This window comes from Aspergillus oryzae, chromosome 8 (genome assembly GCF_000184455.2).
Source record: "Aspergillus oryzae RIB40 DNA, chromosome 8".
Classification (NCBI taxonomy): domain Eukaryota; kingdom Fungi; phylum Ascomycota; class Eurotiomycetes; order Eurotiales; family Aspergillaceae; genus Aspergillus; species Aspergillus oryzae.
This window is the reverse complement of record NC_036442.1, coordinates 2,512,589-2,527,801: the sequence shown is the minus strand read 5'-3', so window position 1 is coordinate 2,527,801 and position 15,213 is coordinate 2,512,589. Positions and strand designations below refer to the sequence as shown.

At 46.1% G+C, this 15,213-nt stretch overlaps 7 protein-coding genes across 7 annotated transcripts; 3 read left to right on the top strand and 4 right to left on the bottom strand.

Annotated features, from left to right (window-relative positions):
• Positions 1 to 1,790: 1,790 nt before the first annotated feature.
• On the bottom strand, positions 1,791 to 3,233 carry AO090010000304 (uncharacterized protein; the record flags this gene model as incomplete). The annotated part of the gene is made up of 1 exon (XM_023233708.1): positions 1,791 to 3,233. The coding sequence occupies one exon, from the start codon at positions 3,231 to 3,233 to the stop codon at positions 1,791 to 1,793; it is 1,443 nt and encodes a 480-aa protein (XP_023094132.1).
• Positions 3,234 to 3,343: 110 nt separating this feature from the next.
• Positions 3,344 to 4,407, bottom strand: AO090010000305 (uncharacterized protein; the record flags this gene model as incomplete). Its single annotated transcript, XM_023233706.1, has 2 exons — positions 3,344 to 3,993; positions 4,053 to 4,407. The coding sequence occupies 2 exons, from the start codon at positions 4,405 to 4,407 to the stop codon at positions 3,344 to 3,346; spliced, it is 1,005 nt and encodes a 334-aa protein (XP_023094133.1).
• A 196-nt stretch (positions 4,408 to 4,603) lies between these two features.
• On the bottom strand, positions 4,604 to 5,404 carry AO090010000306 (uncharacterized protein; the record flags this gene model as incomplete). Its single annotated transcript, XM_001827268.3, has 3 exons — positions 4,604 to 4,870; positions 4,919 to 5,162; positions 5,217 to 5,404. 3 exons carry the CDS (start codon positions 5,402 to 5,404, stop codon positions 4,604 to 4,606), a joined length of 699 nt encoding a protein of 232 aa, XP_001827320.3.
• Positions 5,405 to 6,828: 1,424 nt separating this feature from the next.
• Positions 6,829 to 7,659, top strand: AO090010000307 (uncharacterized protein; the record flags this gene model as incomplete). The annotated part of the gene is made up of 3 exons (XM_023233705.1): positions 6,829 to 7,001; positions 7,165 to 7,436; positions 7,487 to 7,659. The coding sequence occupies 3 exons, from the start codon at positions 6,829 to 6,831 to the stop codon at positions 7,657 to 7,659; spliced, it is 618 nt and encodes a 205-aa protein (XP_023094134.1).
• Positions 7,660 to 8,713: 1,054 nt separating this feature from the next.
• On the top strand, positions 8,714 to 10,291 carry AO090010000308 (uncharacterized protein; the record flags this gene model as incomplete). Its single annotated transcript, XM_023233704.1, has 1 exon — positions 8,714 to 10,291. One exon carries the CDS (start codon positions 8,714 to 8,716, stop codon positions 10,289 to 10,291), a length of 1,578 nt encoding a protein of 525 aa, XP_023094135.1.
• Positions 10,292 to 10,568: 277 nt separating this feature from the next.
• On the bottom strand, positions 10,569 to 11,501 carry AO090010000309 (uncharacterized protein; the record flags this gene model as incomplete). The annotated part of the gene is made up of 1 exon (XM_001827273.1): positions 10,569 to 11,501. One exon carries the CDS (start codon positions 11,499 to 11,501, stop codon positions 10,569 to 10,571), a length of 933 nt encoding a protein of 310 aa, XP_001827325.1.
• Positions 11,502 to 14,717: 3,216 nt separating this feature from the next.
• AO090010000310 (uncharacterized protein) lies at positions 14,718 to 15,153 on the top strand (the record flags this gene model as incomplete). The annotated part of the gene is made up of 2 exons (XM_023233703.1): positions 14,718 to 15,081; positions 15,119 to 15,153. 2 exons carry the CDS (start codon positions 14,718 to 14,720, stop codon positions 15,151 to 15,153), a joined length of 399 nt encoding a protein of 132 aa, XP_023094136.1.
• Between the last annotated feature and the right edge of the window lie 60 nt (positions 15,154 to 15,213).

Here is a 15,213-nt window from a genome sequence, read left to right as displayed (position 1 = left end):
GGTATGAGCTGCCCTCAGCTGCAAGTGGCACGGCAGAAATAGAAAGAACCGGTCGCTCTACAAGCACGACCGGCCAGAAAAGGTCATCTAGCCAAGCCAGCACAATACTGCCGCCAAAGAAACGCCCTTGCTCAAGCTCGCCTTACAAAAGTGTGCGTGATACCAATATCCAGGATAGGGTACATCGTCGAGTTGTTGTCAAAGATTATGGCATACCCATATATAGAGCAAGCTCACGCGTCTCGCTACTACGTGCACTTGAGAATTGCATAGAAGGTACGAGTTTTGTTCATGTGCTATAGTTCATCACTAATTATACAAGGCTACCAGTCTTTGCATACGAAAGCAGGACTTTTACAGGGTGACGTCTCGACTGGGAATCTTATCTTGAATGAAGACGTAGGAAATCCGTCGTGGTCAGCGTTTCTCATCGACCTGGATCTATCTATCGAGAATCATCGAGAACGACTATTCGGAGCTAGAGGGAAGACAGGGACGAGGGCATTCATGGCAATAGGTCTACTTCTGGGAGAGCAACATTCATTCAGGCATGACCTCGAATCTTTCTTTTGGGTACTCTTCTGGATATGTATTCACTACAATGGTCTAGGCCAAGAGGTTGGGCCAACTGACTTCGATTGTTGGAACTATGAGGATGATAGAAAGCTGGCTCGTTCTAAGCAAGGTATAGTTGCTGACGAAGAGGATTTTGTTAAGATTGCAAGTGAGTTGTTCTCACCATACTATCAAGCATTAGTTCCTTGGGTCAATAGGTTGCGCCGAGTGGTATTCCCGGGAGGTATGCGGAGAAAGAATGACGATACGCATCTTTATGGTCAGATGAAAAATATCCTTCAGGAAGCGGTTAGTGATCCGAAAGTGTTAGCACCATAGGTAATATTTAATCAGCGAGGCATCATTATTTGTGAATTAGCACAGTTTCAGCATTTTCATATTCAATTAGAATCAATGTGCTAGCTAATCAGCCTCTTTTCCATAAGCAATATCCGTAACTACTGCATTGCAATCGTTTTTTGGTGCTTACTGCTGGACATTTTCTTAGTCATTCGAGAAACCCAGTACTCAACCAAGCCACTAGCCTTAAAGAGGACGCTAGATGTGGCAGAAAGATATAATTGACAATTACTCATACATAGTATCTGAATAACGTAATACAAAACGTAACAGCAATTTACAATGTGCATTTTGGCACGTGAACCTTTTGTAATGTAAGGCTTGTTTTGTGGCGGTGCAATGCTCTGTATTGTGGAGAAAGATTATGTACCGTAATATATCCATGTGAAGCATTCAGTGAAATGCGTTTCGTCCTTTCATTATATTGTTGACATCCAATGGAATCCTACTTTACTCATAAATCAGGTCAGATCTCATAGATTAAACAATGTAAATTTTCATACGTACAGTATATTGGCTCCTCTTGCTGAACTGTGTTATGCTTTCTATCATTCTTTGGACACTAGCTGTTTAGGGGCTCCCGCTTGGGATTCTAAGGCAAGTTAGGCAACTGTTCGGGCTTCAGAGTACTTGTCACGCATGGAGCATTTCATCTTTCCCCTAGCATTAATTTAACCCCTTTCAAGCCCAGAGGAAGACTCGGTCTCAATGTCATTGTATCTGCTTACAGCTACACAATACATCTCCAGTAGCAAGACTGTACTAGGCGGCAACTCTAGCGCCCACCAATGCTACAAATCTCGTAATTGAAACTTGATCAGCAAGCTTGTTGGTCTATAAAGTAATTATATACAATTTGTTGACTTATATAATCCTCACAGAGGCTTTAATCGGGTCGACCGCCGCGACGGCGATCGTATGACGGACCAACGTTTCCGAAGCGAAATCGCAGACCGACCAGGGAATCGCTTTTGAAAGGCTGGCGTCACCGCTTCGAAAGTCGCCAACTTCCGCATGAGTGTCTTCAGTAACTTGTCCTCTTCTTGACTGTAAGGCTTAGCTTTCTGACTTGAGGTTTGGAGGTCCGTAGATCTCTGACAAGCCTTGGCCGCTAGCTCCTTAGCTTTAGCTCTTGTCATAGGCCCTGTTAGCTCCACGGCCTCCTCCATCCTGCCTTTGATAACGTGCATGTCTGAAGAGCTTTGTGTTGTGTAATCCGCTTCGTCTATTGGCTTCAACTCATAGTCCGTTAAACTTGGTGCTGGCTTCGCGTTCAGAGAAATCGGAGAGAGTGGAGCGTGTTCAATGGTTATGTTGTCTGTCTCTGGTATAGCCACACCTTGAGAATCTACACCTCCTTGGGCTAGGTCTGCGAAGAGCTCTTGAAGCGGAGTATTGCCCTTGAGCTGCTCAGTAGCATAATTGCTTTCCACATACACCCCTGGGCTTCGTGCAGAGGGCTGTTCAGTTTCCTCAACCGACTGGCGCAAGAGAGCAGTCGGCGTCTCTAGAATCCGTGGGTCGATGGGAACCGCACCGAAAGTGGAGCTTGTTGTTGAAGGGCTTGAGCAGCTGCTCAAGCCATCAGTCAAATCAGGTGTGCCAAATGTGGCCGATCGAGCCGTCTGGCTATTTTGGCTTACACCAGGCAAATTCAAGCTCTGGCAGTGATTGACGGCTTGCCAAGCCATTTCTTTAAGGCTCTCTTGATCCTCATCTTCCTCCTGAGCAGGGATAGACGAGATAGCCTTCAGGTACATTGCGGGAGGTTCCCAGAAAGTAATCTTCAGTTCTTTCGTGCTAGTAGATGGTGGTACGGAAGGTTTCTTGCATTGCTTGCGCGGGCGTTTCAGCTGCATACAATGATCTCTGTCTGGAGTAGACTCCTCGTCCTGCACCGAGGACAACCGTTTCTTGCTGACCTTCTTGGATCGCACACAAATGGTTTTGTTGTAATGGTGTACATCGTGAAGGTGTCGACGGTAATCCAATTCATTGGTAGAGGCATGGTTGCAAAGGGGATCGGAGCAAACTGACGGCCATGACTTTTGCTCAATATGCTCTTCCAAGTGATCTCTTAGCTCTGTGCTTCTTTCAAAGGCCCTCATTCTGCGGGCGGCGGCCCGTTTATCATCCCACATGCATTCGATACAATATCCGGCCCGGAGTGTGGTATGGCGATACACCATCACCTCGTAATGCTGGCTAGTCATCGATACCAGATGGCTTGCACAATGCCTTTCGAATTCCAGGCTCTCTCCATCAAAGAAGGTGTAGCACTCCCAGCAATACTTGACCTGTCGGGGGGCGATTCCCATGGTACGAGATACTTCTTGGCGAACGCAAGCATGGATGTGGTTGCTTCTCGTGGGCTTTGCCAACCTGCAGGAACGTCAGCAAAGGATATATGTAGGTCTATATATGAGGCTCACATCTCCAGTGAATGGCTACAACTGGCCACCGGACATAGGCCTTCGACTGGCTCCTCTCCTGGACGGTAAATCACGTCAAAGTCACGGAGACACTGAGTGTATAGATCCCTAACAACAACGGCCTTTTCGTCAAATGAAAGAGGTAAATTAGACGACATGATAGCCGCCAGACGACCTAATTCGGGCATGACTTTGCATTGAGCCTGTTTTTCTGCAGTTTGCTCAACGAAATCGGGGCGTTCTCGGCCTCTGGTCAATATTTTCCAATCACGCTGGTTCTGGACCCATTCACTTTGGAACTGCTGATACATGCTAGCATAAATCTTTCTTTTTAAGATATTGTAATCACGCTTCAGGCGCTTGATATCGTCATCAGACTCTGCATTGCGGATTTCCGTGGCTTTGGTGACCAGCTGCGGATCCGCATCAATCTTCTGTGCCTCTTCTATAGGCAATCGTCGTGGGAGGCCGTGTTCGTGGAATTGACTGTATCCCTGAAAATAGTCAATGTGAGTATTATCGGCTGGTTTGCCCATCAGAGCATTGAACACGTCCACGCCGGAACAATTAGCGAGATAGTCGTTTCCGTAGACATTTTTGGACTTCTGTGTAAGGATCTGCGCCACATGAGCCGATGAATATTTGCCTGCGCAGAATCTTAGCAATTCGGGAACAAGTCAAAAGGAGAATGAAATAACCACTGACTTTTAACAGCTCCTCCTAGGGCTCGCCGCATCGCGTGAACTGTGGCAGTTACAAAGTAACAAGCATTTGCAAGGATCTTCCGAAAATCGGCTGCATACATTTCCTTTGTTAAAGGATCCTCACTAACCCCTGCCGCTGTGACTTTTCTGACAATGCATCGATTTTTGGCGTCTTCATTCCATCTGAGAACTAGTTCATCCTGCCCCTCCGGAATTCTTTGCTCGAAGACTTCTTCAGGAGATGAATATCCGTAGAGAGCATTGTCCGCAAGGGCAAGAGCTAGGAGGAATAGTCCTCCAGAATAGATGGGTTCATCACAATCCCAGATGGCAGTGCCGAACCTAATCGTTTCCATATCAGTATCTAAAACACTTATAAAGTAAATATATCCATAAGGTATTGGGTTGCATACATTGTATTTGCGGGATCTTTATTATTTTTGACGAACTGCTGGTCAAGCCGCCATCCAATCCTCCAAGGAGCATTGGCGGCACGAAATAGAACAAGTTCAATGTTCTGATTAGCATTAGCACCTGGGAAATACAATCGATCTATTTCATTAGCTTTACCTTATAACGGAGCCCTCGTCCAACTTTATCAACTGATGCAGGCGTGAAGGAGGACACTCTAGAACCTGTGCATAGAAATTGAAGAGTGATGAAATGAAACTGGACACGGTACCTCCCAGACATAAAGAATGGGTCATTAGTGGCCCAGAAAGCAATAATAGCGCGCTCGAAGTCTCTCAGTTTGAAATTATATTTTGGCTTCCTGATCGCTGAGAGTACTCCCTCTTCAACCAACTCATTCTCGATCCACTGAGATGGTTAGAAAAGCATTTATTCGAGGGTGAAAAGTGAGCTTACATGATAGAGCTCAGTTGCATCTTGAGAGGAAATCTCGTTTCCAGTTTCAAGGAAGAAGCCTGGGACGAACTCTTGGGCCCGTACTTTTATTGAGTTCTTGGTTGGTCGTCCATCATCAGCAAGTCTGCCCTTGGTTGACTCAATAAGCCAGCGGGTAAACTCTTTAAGTTCCTGAAGTGTCGGAGCTGGATACCCTTCCCCAATCTTATAGCCTTCGGGCATGTTCTTCTCTTCGATTAAAAACCTAACAGGCGAGTTTCAGTAGAATGCCTTATATCTGATAAATATATATACGTACTCCTCATACTTTCGTACCCTTTCTCTATAACTCTCTTTGGTCTTTGTTGATGCTCTGCCCCTAGTTCTTTCAGCATCTTTCTGTCGATAGGCACTTGCGTCGTATCCCCGCTGTTGACGAAGTTCACGGCGAGCCTTTCTTTTCTTTTCAAGCTGGGAGGCCTTCCACGACTCCGAACGTTTCGCCATCTTTGAACGCTGGAATTAGCGTAGATCACTATCAAGCAGAGAAATCACACAGATAACGCAGTAGATGGTCCATGCAAGATAAGCTCTTAAGAGTGAGGGTATGAACGAGAAGCATGAAGGCGTGTACGCCGTATTTATATTGTGAATTGGGGCATAAATCCTCTGAGGAAGACCCAGGGAGGAGATAGTCTCTCCACTCCTGATCCGACCAGAAAGTATGTTTCGAATAATCATCGTGTCCAGTAATGAAATTAAATTACTCGGTCCTTGTCTTCGTGACGCCCTCACAAATTGATGGGATGTCTATACCAGTAGGCTTTAGTCTGTACGCGCTTTAGAGGCCTTCTTGTAGTCACGTGACATCAAGCACAAAGCAAGGAGGGAACTACTCCGGATCACTCACTGAGCTTGCTGGTGGTATCTGGGAGCGACCGGAGCGGCTGGTGCGTGCTCCGTGAGCAATCAGTGAGTGGCTCAGAACGCTCTCGGAGCACTCACGGAGCACTCACGTGCTGCCCTCATAAAAGCGGCGGCACCCGTATCGGGTAACCGGGTGGAACTCGCAGAAAAACAATTCAGTTATGTACTACTACGGAGCATGTAGAAGATCCCAATATGGTGCTTGGTACGAGTACGAGGGTTTGATCGACAGAGTGGGTCTCGCTTCGATATTGAATCAAATCTATTGGTTGGATTGAGCTACTGCAAATTTACCTACTCTGCATAGACAATTCCATTATACACCAGGCATATGCAATAAAACGACTATCATTGGCGCAGATTCGGCTAATTAGTCCAACGGACTATGACGATCTCAAATGTTACAAGACTCTAATCGTGAAATGAGAGCCCGAAGTGGAGCAAGACGGGAAAATCTGGGGCAGTGTTGATATCAAGGATGCCTATTCCTGTACCCGTAGTTGAGTTAGAAGGCTCGAAGATAGGTTTCAAGTACGAGTACGAGTTGTAATGAGATCCACAATTACGCATGTTACATGATATCCACCACTACAAATAAACCAATCCTCAGTAGCTAGCGTCGCGCCAGGCCTTAGCTTACCTGACATAAAATTCCCGGTGACATTCTAAGTTCCGCAGACGGAGCATAACTTGCTTGTGTCATACAGGATGCTGTCTGTGCTGTCACTAAATCCTATAAATACCTTTTTGCATTCCAAGAAGGTGTCAGACAATCGAATCCCCTGAGCCGATACATCTTATACTAGCCTTCTTAGACCTACGCGAACAAAACTCGAACATGAGACTGTCTATCCTCACTACTCCATTAGTGTTGGCTCTGGCTTCTGCCAACCCTCACTTTGGACAATGGAAGCCCGCTGGGGCAGACGACTGTACGATGGGAGGTGTCCAAACTTTGTTCGTATAGTCGCTGATATGTTTTAGTTCGAGGTCCTTGCCCCATGATGAACACTCTAGCAAACCATGGCTTCCTTCCCCACGACGGCAGAAACATCACACGAAACACTGTCATTGAAGGCCTGTCAGCGGCCCTCAACTTCAACGCCTCACTTGCAAGCCTGATGTTTGACATGGCCATTGTTGTCAACCCAGAGCCTAACGCTACCTTCTTTACCCTGTAGGACATTCTATAGTCCCTCATCAGTTTTACCTATCAACCCTAACACACATGCAGTGATCAGCTCAACAAGCACAACCTCTTAGAGCATGATGCAAGTTTAAGGTCAGTTCGCATATTTCCAACCCATTGCACCAAAATACCAAGAGCTAACTCCCATAAGTCGGACCGACGCCTACTTCGGCAACAACCACGTCTTCAATGAGACAATCTTCGAAGAAACAAAGAAGTACTGGACCGGACCCACCCTGGACGCCAACATGTTAGCCAACAGCAAATTGGCTCGTCAGATCAGCTCTAAAGCGTACAACCCCACCTATACATTCACGTCGTCGATGGAACAGTTCAGTCTCGGCGAGGTTGCTGCTCCCATTATCGCGTTCGGCGATATCCAAAACGGAAAGGTCAACAGAACTCTGGTAGAATATTTCTTCGGTAAGTTCATTGGCCCGTATCGTCTATCGCCTTTCTGATGTTGATCGCAGAAAATGAACGTCTCCCGACTGAGCTGGGATGGTCTCGGCGGGAGGAAGTTGTTAGTCTGGTGGATATCGCGGGCGTGACCCAGATGATCAGCAATGCTACCAATCTTATCACTCCTTCTAAGGAGTCTCGTGCGAGTAGACGTCGAGACTTGCATTCTGGTCTTGGGTTTTAGATGGAATTGTATCTACCTTGAACAATGGACGGCGATTTAGTTGTATATACACCTGCTTCTTGGAGGATTGCAATAGATAGGTATATTCAGGACACATTATTCTTTATTCTTGATGAAGAGTTGCAACTCATTGGCGTACTAGGGACTGCCAGCTCAAGGATCTGGCAAAGACGTGCGCAGCGAGGGAACCGCATTACATTCGATTACACTACCTAGATTACCAAGATTATCTAAATCAATTTCACTACCTACTATATAAGTTACTCAGATAGCTTGGATCTATTGTACTACTTAGGTTGCACTATATAGATTGCCTACAGCCTACCTTGCCTAAATAGGCAGTGCGAAGCATTTAAATGATGTAGATACCTCGTCTCTAGACATTACAACACGTTCGGATAATTTAGGATTTAGAAAGCTAGACCGTACAGCCAATTTGCATAATGGGCTGCCCTGCCTAGACTGTCTATCTAAATTACCTACCTAGATTGCCTACCTAGATTACCTAGATGGTCTAAATAGTTCTAGATTAGCTAAATAGACTTGGACTGATTATAGAAGATGAAGCGGAAGGTAACGTCAATAGTCAATTCTCGACCAATCAGAACCCAGATCCTCTCGCGCAGTATAATGCTTTCTCCGCTGCGCAATCACTATATTAGTACTATCCCTCGCACCCTGTGTACTGTGCAGTAATACGTCTGTCGACTATAAACTCCCTCGTATATACATGATAACTACACTAAGTAAGGTGAGACAACGAGCAGTGTCATGGGTGTTCGCAACATGGAATCCGCTTCGTAGCAATGGGGTGGGGAAGTGAGGTTCCTCCAGCTGAATCGTGCTCGGCTAAATCGTGCCGATCCTGACGATCCTCATACCACGATTCAGCCAGCCAATTGCAGAAAGATTCATTTTAAAGAAAACAAAATATCTCTTCCTAGAATCTAGATCTCAAGAGCCAGCATATTGTCACGTCTCTCCTTGAGATTTCTATTCGCAAGGCGCACTACCCGACAAGTTCTCATCAGACTCTATAATCCTAAAACTAAAGATGTCCAGGATCAGATTATCAGAAATACCCCAAGAAATTATCCTAGAGATATACAAGAATCTGGAGACTCCCCAAGACCGATTGAATCTTGTATGCTGTTCGCGACTCTTTTATGACTTGTGTCTGCCGTTGCTCTATCAGAAGTTGCGCACTGGCGGCAAGGATCTTGTTCCAATTGCTCGAGTTGTCCGTACCCTTGTTGAAAAGCCGTCTCTTGCGGCACGAGTTCGCACTTTGCATATTTTTGATTGGACGAGGTATGTTGGATTCAATTGTCCGGAATTTGACCAGGCGCTCGATTCATTCAGAGAGGAGCGTGATATGAAGAGGGAACAGGGGGCGGCCAACCAGGAGGAGGTCAAAGGAGGTGATGGAAATGAGGATGAAGATGCTGGCGATGAGCATACTGGGAATGACGATATTTGTGATGACAGTTCTGGGGATGTCGATTTTGGGGGTGATGGTGATGATGGTGATAATGCCTCGGATGATGACAGTACCTACTTGAAAACATTCGACTATGGTCCGCTGCGTGAACAGGCAATGCTTGTGACCCGTTCTGAGGATGCGTCAAACTACTGGATGGATGAAATTACCATCGGAGACGCCGATGGATGGGTCGCGTTGCTGCTAACCCTTGTGCCTAATATTCAGCGACTTGAGATTGAATTTCCCTGTGGGTCGTTTTGGGTTCGCTGGGTGCTGAAATGGGCAATAGCTAGACGTCTCGATTCTATCCCGGCTTTCAAGTCACTCTCTGAGGTTTATGTTGACTGGGACAGAGAAGACGTGCAAGCTTGTTGCAGGAATATAATACCTTTCTTTCTGCTGCCCTCAATGCGCCGGTTTTACGCAAGTAAGCTTTTTGCTGAGCTTGCATCGTTTGAGGACTACTGGCCGAATGAAGATGATTTAACCGAGGTTGCTCGATTTTCTCCTGTTACACATATTGAGATTGATGAGAGCGATGGGCAATGGGGCATGTGGAAGGTGGTGGGTATTTGCAAGAACCTCCAGTCCTTCAAATACAATCACAGTGGCTGCGCGGGCTTCGATCCAGGTGGTTTCTATAAGGAGCTTTTCCCATTTAGAGAGACTCTTGAGACGATATGGCTCGATATTAAGGAAAGCTCTCGTGAAAACTGTACGGAGGACTCACACCATTGCCACGAGCCATTCCCTTCCTTCAAGGATTTCACATCTTTAAGAACGCTCCATCTCCGAATGAAGAACTTGCCTGGGCTGAACATCCAATCTGGGGATGATCATGCTAGCATGTCATTTGCCGAAGCCCTTCCATCTTCACTGGAGACTTTACAAATCGCCGATATTGGAAGCTTAGTTAACCTTCAGGTACTTGTCCAGAAGTTACAGGATCATGTTGAATATGCCTTGGATTTCACTCCGGCATTGAAAGACATTGCTATTGAACCTTTGCGAGACTCACCGCGAATGCCAGAACTTCTTGTGAAGCTGAATAGAGCCTGCACAAAGGTAAATATCAATTTCCATGTATGTGATATACATGATGAGCGAGTCAACTGGGGTGCTGAAGGATTCGCACCGCGGTTTTTGTGAGATGCTCTATTATCTACTTATGAAATTGACATGTGAAGAATGAGATAAAAGATTAACAATATAGATTAAGCGGACCTATTAGTATACGAGTTGACTTATTCGATCGAGTTAAATCAGCAGATGAAAAGCAGAACGTTATGACTTACTAGTACTCTTTGTAATTACTATCGCGAGTTGTTCATTATAATTAGATTGGGCGCCCTGGGGAGCCCAGTTAGAACCAACGTAGTAATTAGATTCGATTTCCACATCGTGTAAATTAAGTATTCTAAACTAATTAAGCACATGCCTCCAAATCCTTCATATACTTCTCTGCAAACTCCTCAAATGTAGTCAACCGTCCCTTGACCATACTCCTCGTCTGCTCAACCAAATCTCCAGTCCCAGGCCCGAAATACCCAACTTCCTCAAAGAACCCCATCATAGAGACAACCCTACCCCCCTGTTCGCTCTTCATAAAACCAGCATACACTTCATCCGGAAGCCGCACATACCGAACCACCTTCCCCGACACCGCCGAAATGATTCCCACGATCTCAGAAAAGCTATACAACCTCGTCGCAGCATAGAGCGTAGCGCCCCGCACACCCTCCTCACCCCCCAACAGAGCAGCAACATACATCCCCGAGTCATTCGCCGCATCAATAAGCGGGACCTTCGTATCCGGGTCCAGCACACTGGCAACACTATACGTCCCGTCCAGCCCCAACCGCGGCGCCATCATAGTAGTCAGATTCTGCATGAACATGCCCGGCATAAACAGGGATACTTTAATTTGTAGCGTACGCAGATACGCCTCCGCCTCGGCCTTGGAGTCGAAGACGTCCATGGTGCGACCATTCCAGAGCTTCGATGCGTGCACCGCCGTGCTGAAAACGATATGCGTAGCGCCTGCCGCCACGGCTGCATCGCCGACGTTCTTGGTCTGTCTGTATTCGCGGCTTTTGAGCTCTGCGTCGTAGATGGTGCTGGTGATTAGGATTACCGTGTGCGCTTGTGCGAGGGCTCTGGGGAGAGTGGTTGGGTCGTCTATGTCGGCTTGAACTGTTTCAATGCCTTGGTTGGTAATCTCTGTTGCTGCTTTGCTGGTTGCGTCGCGTGTGATTGCGCGGATGGAGTATTGTTTTGATAGGACTGGATCATGGTGGACTGTTTCGAGGATCGAGCGGCCTTGTTGGCCTGTTGCTCCGAAGATGACGAGTTTGGACATTGTTGGCTGGTATATCGGGGTTTCTGTTCTACTTATACTTGATGTACATTCTGGAAGCTTGTATCGCTTATTTGTAGTCTGTACTGGATGAGTGTGATGTAAGATCCGGTCGGTCTCCTAGGTCTCGGAGATAATTATGTTAGATCTGATTTAAGTCCGGAGTTGGGGTCCGGTGTAGTATCGATGACCGAATAGAGTCCTTTTTTCTTTCTTTTTCACATCTACATAATCAGCATAGTTCTAGCTAAAGTATAATCTAGCGCTACTATCACAGGACCCCGAGGCAATATAGGAGCTAATAATTGTCTCAAGTAGGTGGAAGCCGAGTTAGTATTTGAATTAGACTTGCTGTATAAGGAACCACCTATCAAGAAATAAATGTCAACGCTTTGCCATACTTTGAACAGCTATGGTAGCGGGACAATAAAATGATAGAACTAAATAATAAGACGAGATATGATATACGAGAATCACACTCGTATGCAGTCGACTACATCAATGTAGCTGATATAAGGGATGAGAAGGTAAGAGATATCGATAGCGAATCGCTCTACCAGGTACTAAAACACGCAGTTCCTTCGCAAATATTAATACGTTGTCATAATAAGGTCCTCGCTCTTCAAGAATGAAACCTTGCGTTCGGGCGGATGTTATATGCTCCCTGAATGGTAACATTTGATAATGGTGATAGCGTGCGAGAACCCCAAGTGTCGTGCTAGAATGGATGGCTTACCTGATCGATGTGCGGTATTCCCTCCACTATAATTCATCAACACGATAAACATCCTGCCCATAATATAAGGCTTATGAGACCTTTACTGATGCACAATATAACCCGGCCATCGTGTTGAATGTTCCACCTCACCAATTACCACGGATCATACTGCCAAAACCGCTTTACAAGCGCATATATTTTATTACTGTTACATTTCCCCCACCTGAGCAAGGTATGTATGACGTATGCTTGTAGTTCATGCACATTTCCCCAAATACCTCACTATAATTAGGCCGACTGTAAGGCTTTCTCTGATTAACCGCTGCTAATACAGCTAAGATGTATTTGAGTTTTGACTGAGCCTAGAATCGCTTAGCGAGAAAGCCTTGAACAGCCCGGCACTAGACCTTACGCGATTGTTCTATAAAAAAAGCTGGCGGAGGAAAGTTTGAGTATGTTACACGATCGGCTGTGTATACTTTATAAGTTCCAGAGAAAACATGGTTTGCCTACAAGGTCTTTTGCGGGAAGATCACAAGTGGGATTTTTAGGGGTAGATGTTGGTGGTGGCTGTTTGTAGTATAATACTGGCCCAAGATGACTATGATCCAAGAATAACTGGCTTGAAGGGGTCATTCCTAATAGCATAAGTTATGAACCAAATGCGAAATACTGAACGGAGATCAGGCAATGAGATGGCGTCACTCAGTGTTTTTCTTCTGAGGAAAGGTGTCGACCAGACTAGATCAATGTTTTAACTGCTCTCTGAATTGGGAAAAGCTGCTCAGAAATACCGCAAAATGGGTTAACAGAAGAAAGTAGCGGTGAAGGCTGACAGTGGCAGAATGAGAAGCACAAGAAATATTCAGCCAACAGACGAAATCTATTCTGAGGTATATGTTGGTTGGCTGCCAAGAATGGATACGGGCTGAAGGCGTTCCTTCTGCTAACGAGAAAACACGACAGGTGGCGGATGCTGTGCAAGCCGAGGTGAGAAGACGCCCTGAGACCAGTGGTGTATGCGAAAATTGTGGAGGCAGTTGTCGTTTTCTCTCTGGGACCTGCTTGTTCTCTTGTTTTTACTTCCGTTTTGTGCTTCCACTTCTTAGGCACCAGACAGGCATGGATAGGGATGTGACTATGATGGCCATTCTTAATTTCTCAAATTTTAAATGAAGGTTCAAGGGGACATATCGCGGTGCTGATGCCGGTATGGATGTTTCTGGAACCTGTTAGCTATGTATTCGGCTGTTCATACGGAAGCGAGGATGAGGTACAACACACGCGATCCCAGCAATCAGGTGATCATTTTGGATAAACTATACAGTTTGATGATGATAATATTCCAAGACAGTTCATCGTTATTCAAAAAGGACAGCAAGTGAGACAATGCGGGGGATACGAGGACTAGCCTGGCTGTGGCGTGGTGGCCGTTCGATGTGTCATCGGAATCTATATCCCTCAATGTTCGAGGTGCACCCAGGGTACATTGGTTCACGTGGTTCAACTTCATGGTTCCTTTGGTGTCCGAATAGATTTCTATGTCTTTCCTGCCTGGAAAACCAATCTTCTCAACCAGATTCGTGATTACCACTTGCCGCTCCCAAGGTCTATCACTGTTGAGTTTAGAACTATCAGTGTCATGATGCAATGATCGCACTACTCTATCGAGATCAGTCTTAATCTAGTGACGAGCCAGTTTTCAACATTCATTAGAAATAAACTATGGCCTAGTCGCCAACTTGACAGGCTTACCCCGGATCAGATGATGTACTGCGCCCCACATCCTTTTCATGTAAGACAGCGATGTCTTAGTATATTACTAAATCAGTTGCTGAAAAGAAGGAGGCTCCACATGTTCACCATTGGTCTTCCATTTAGATGCTCCGTATATGGAACGCCTAAAGTTAGGGTTTTACTATAGCGTCTTCCCCGACCTAGAAACATAGCCCTACCGATACGAACTCCGTCGGCAACTTTTTCCTGGTCAAGATCTCAAAGAGCTTCCGCATTTAGCGGCTTCTGAGATATGTCATACTATTACTTCGTTCTACAACATTCGCTTGACTGCAAGTCCTGGTGATGGATTTCTCGGTTCCTGTACAGCCTCTGGAACCTAAACTCCAGTTCCGGTGTCTTCCAATTGGGACACGCCAACTTGACAGAGAGAGGCTTTTGAACCTGAGAAACAAATCCAATCAAGCATATTCCCATTACGAGGGCTGGTAAGCTGAGTATGGGCTCAGGAATAGGCCCTCATCATGGAGGGCCTGAGAATGGCATAGCCAGAAGCCGCAAGAGCCGTATACACGGATCATGGTCGAGCAACATGCTGGTAGACCGTGAAGGGAAAGGTATAAATTCAACCTGTTGTCCGCCATTATCATATCCTTCATCATCACATCAAACACAAGAGTCTCATTTCAAACCAAGCCTCCAACTATCATAATTCTCTCACCTATTTCCTTAGAATCATCCATCCCCATCAACTCGCTCTCAAAATGAAGACCACATTCGCCGTCATCATCTCCGTCCTCACGGCATCTATCTCGGCCGCTCCTCTTGAGGCCCGTCAGTCCAACCAAGTGACTCTGGCCCTGTCTAACGACCAGAGCGGTGCCTATGCCGGCGTTGCCTTCGCCGCTGACGGAACCGACAAGAGCATCAAAGCTCTCTACGGCGGCACCTCTGTTGGAGCGAGCGGCTCCGTTCTCGCTTCTTCCGCTCAGCTGGCATCATTCCCTCAGACAATCCACTGCGTTATCAAGAACAACGGCGCAGTCATTGCAAATCTCGATGCTCAGCATACCTTTGCTGATTTGGACGGAAACCCGGCTTCTGCTACTCCTGTCAACCTCGACCACGGTATTGTCAACTGCAGTGCTTGATGGGATTTTAACAGAACCATCCATCTTCACACGGGACTATGGCCGTTAGATTAATGAGTGTAATGAGGGGGTTTCATGATCGGTGAATGAATTGAGCTTAATGATTGAT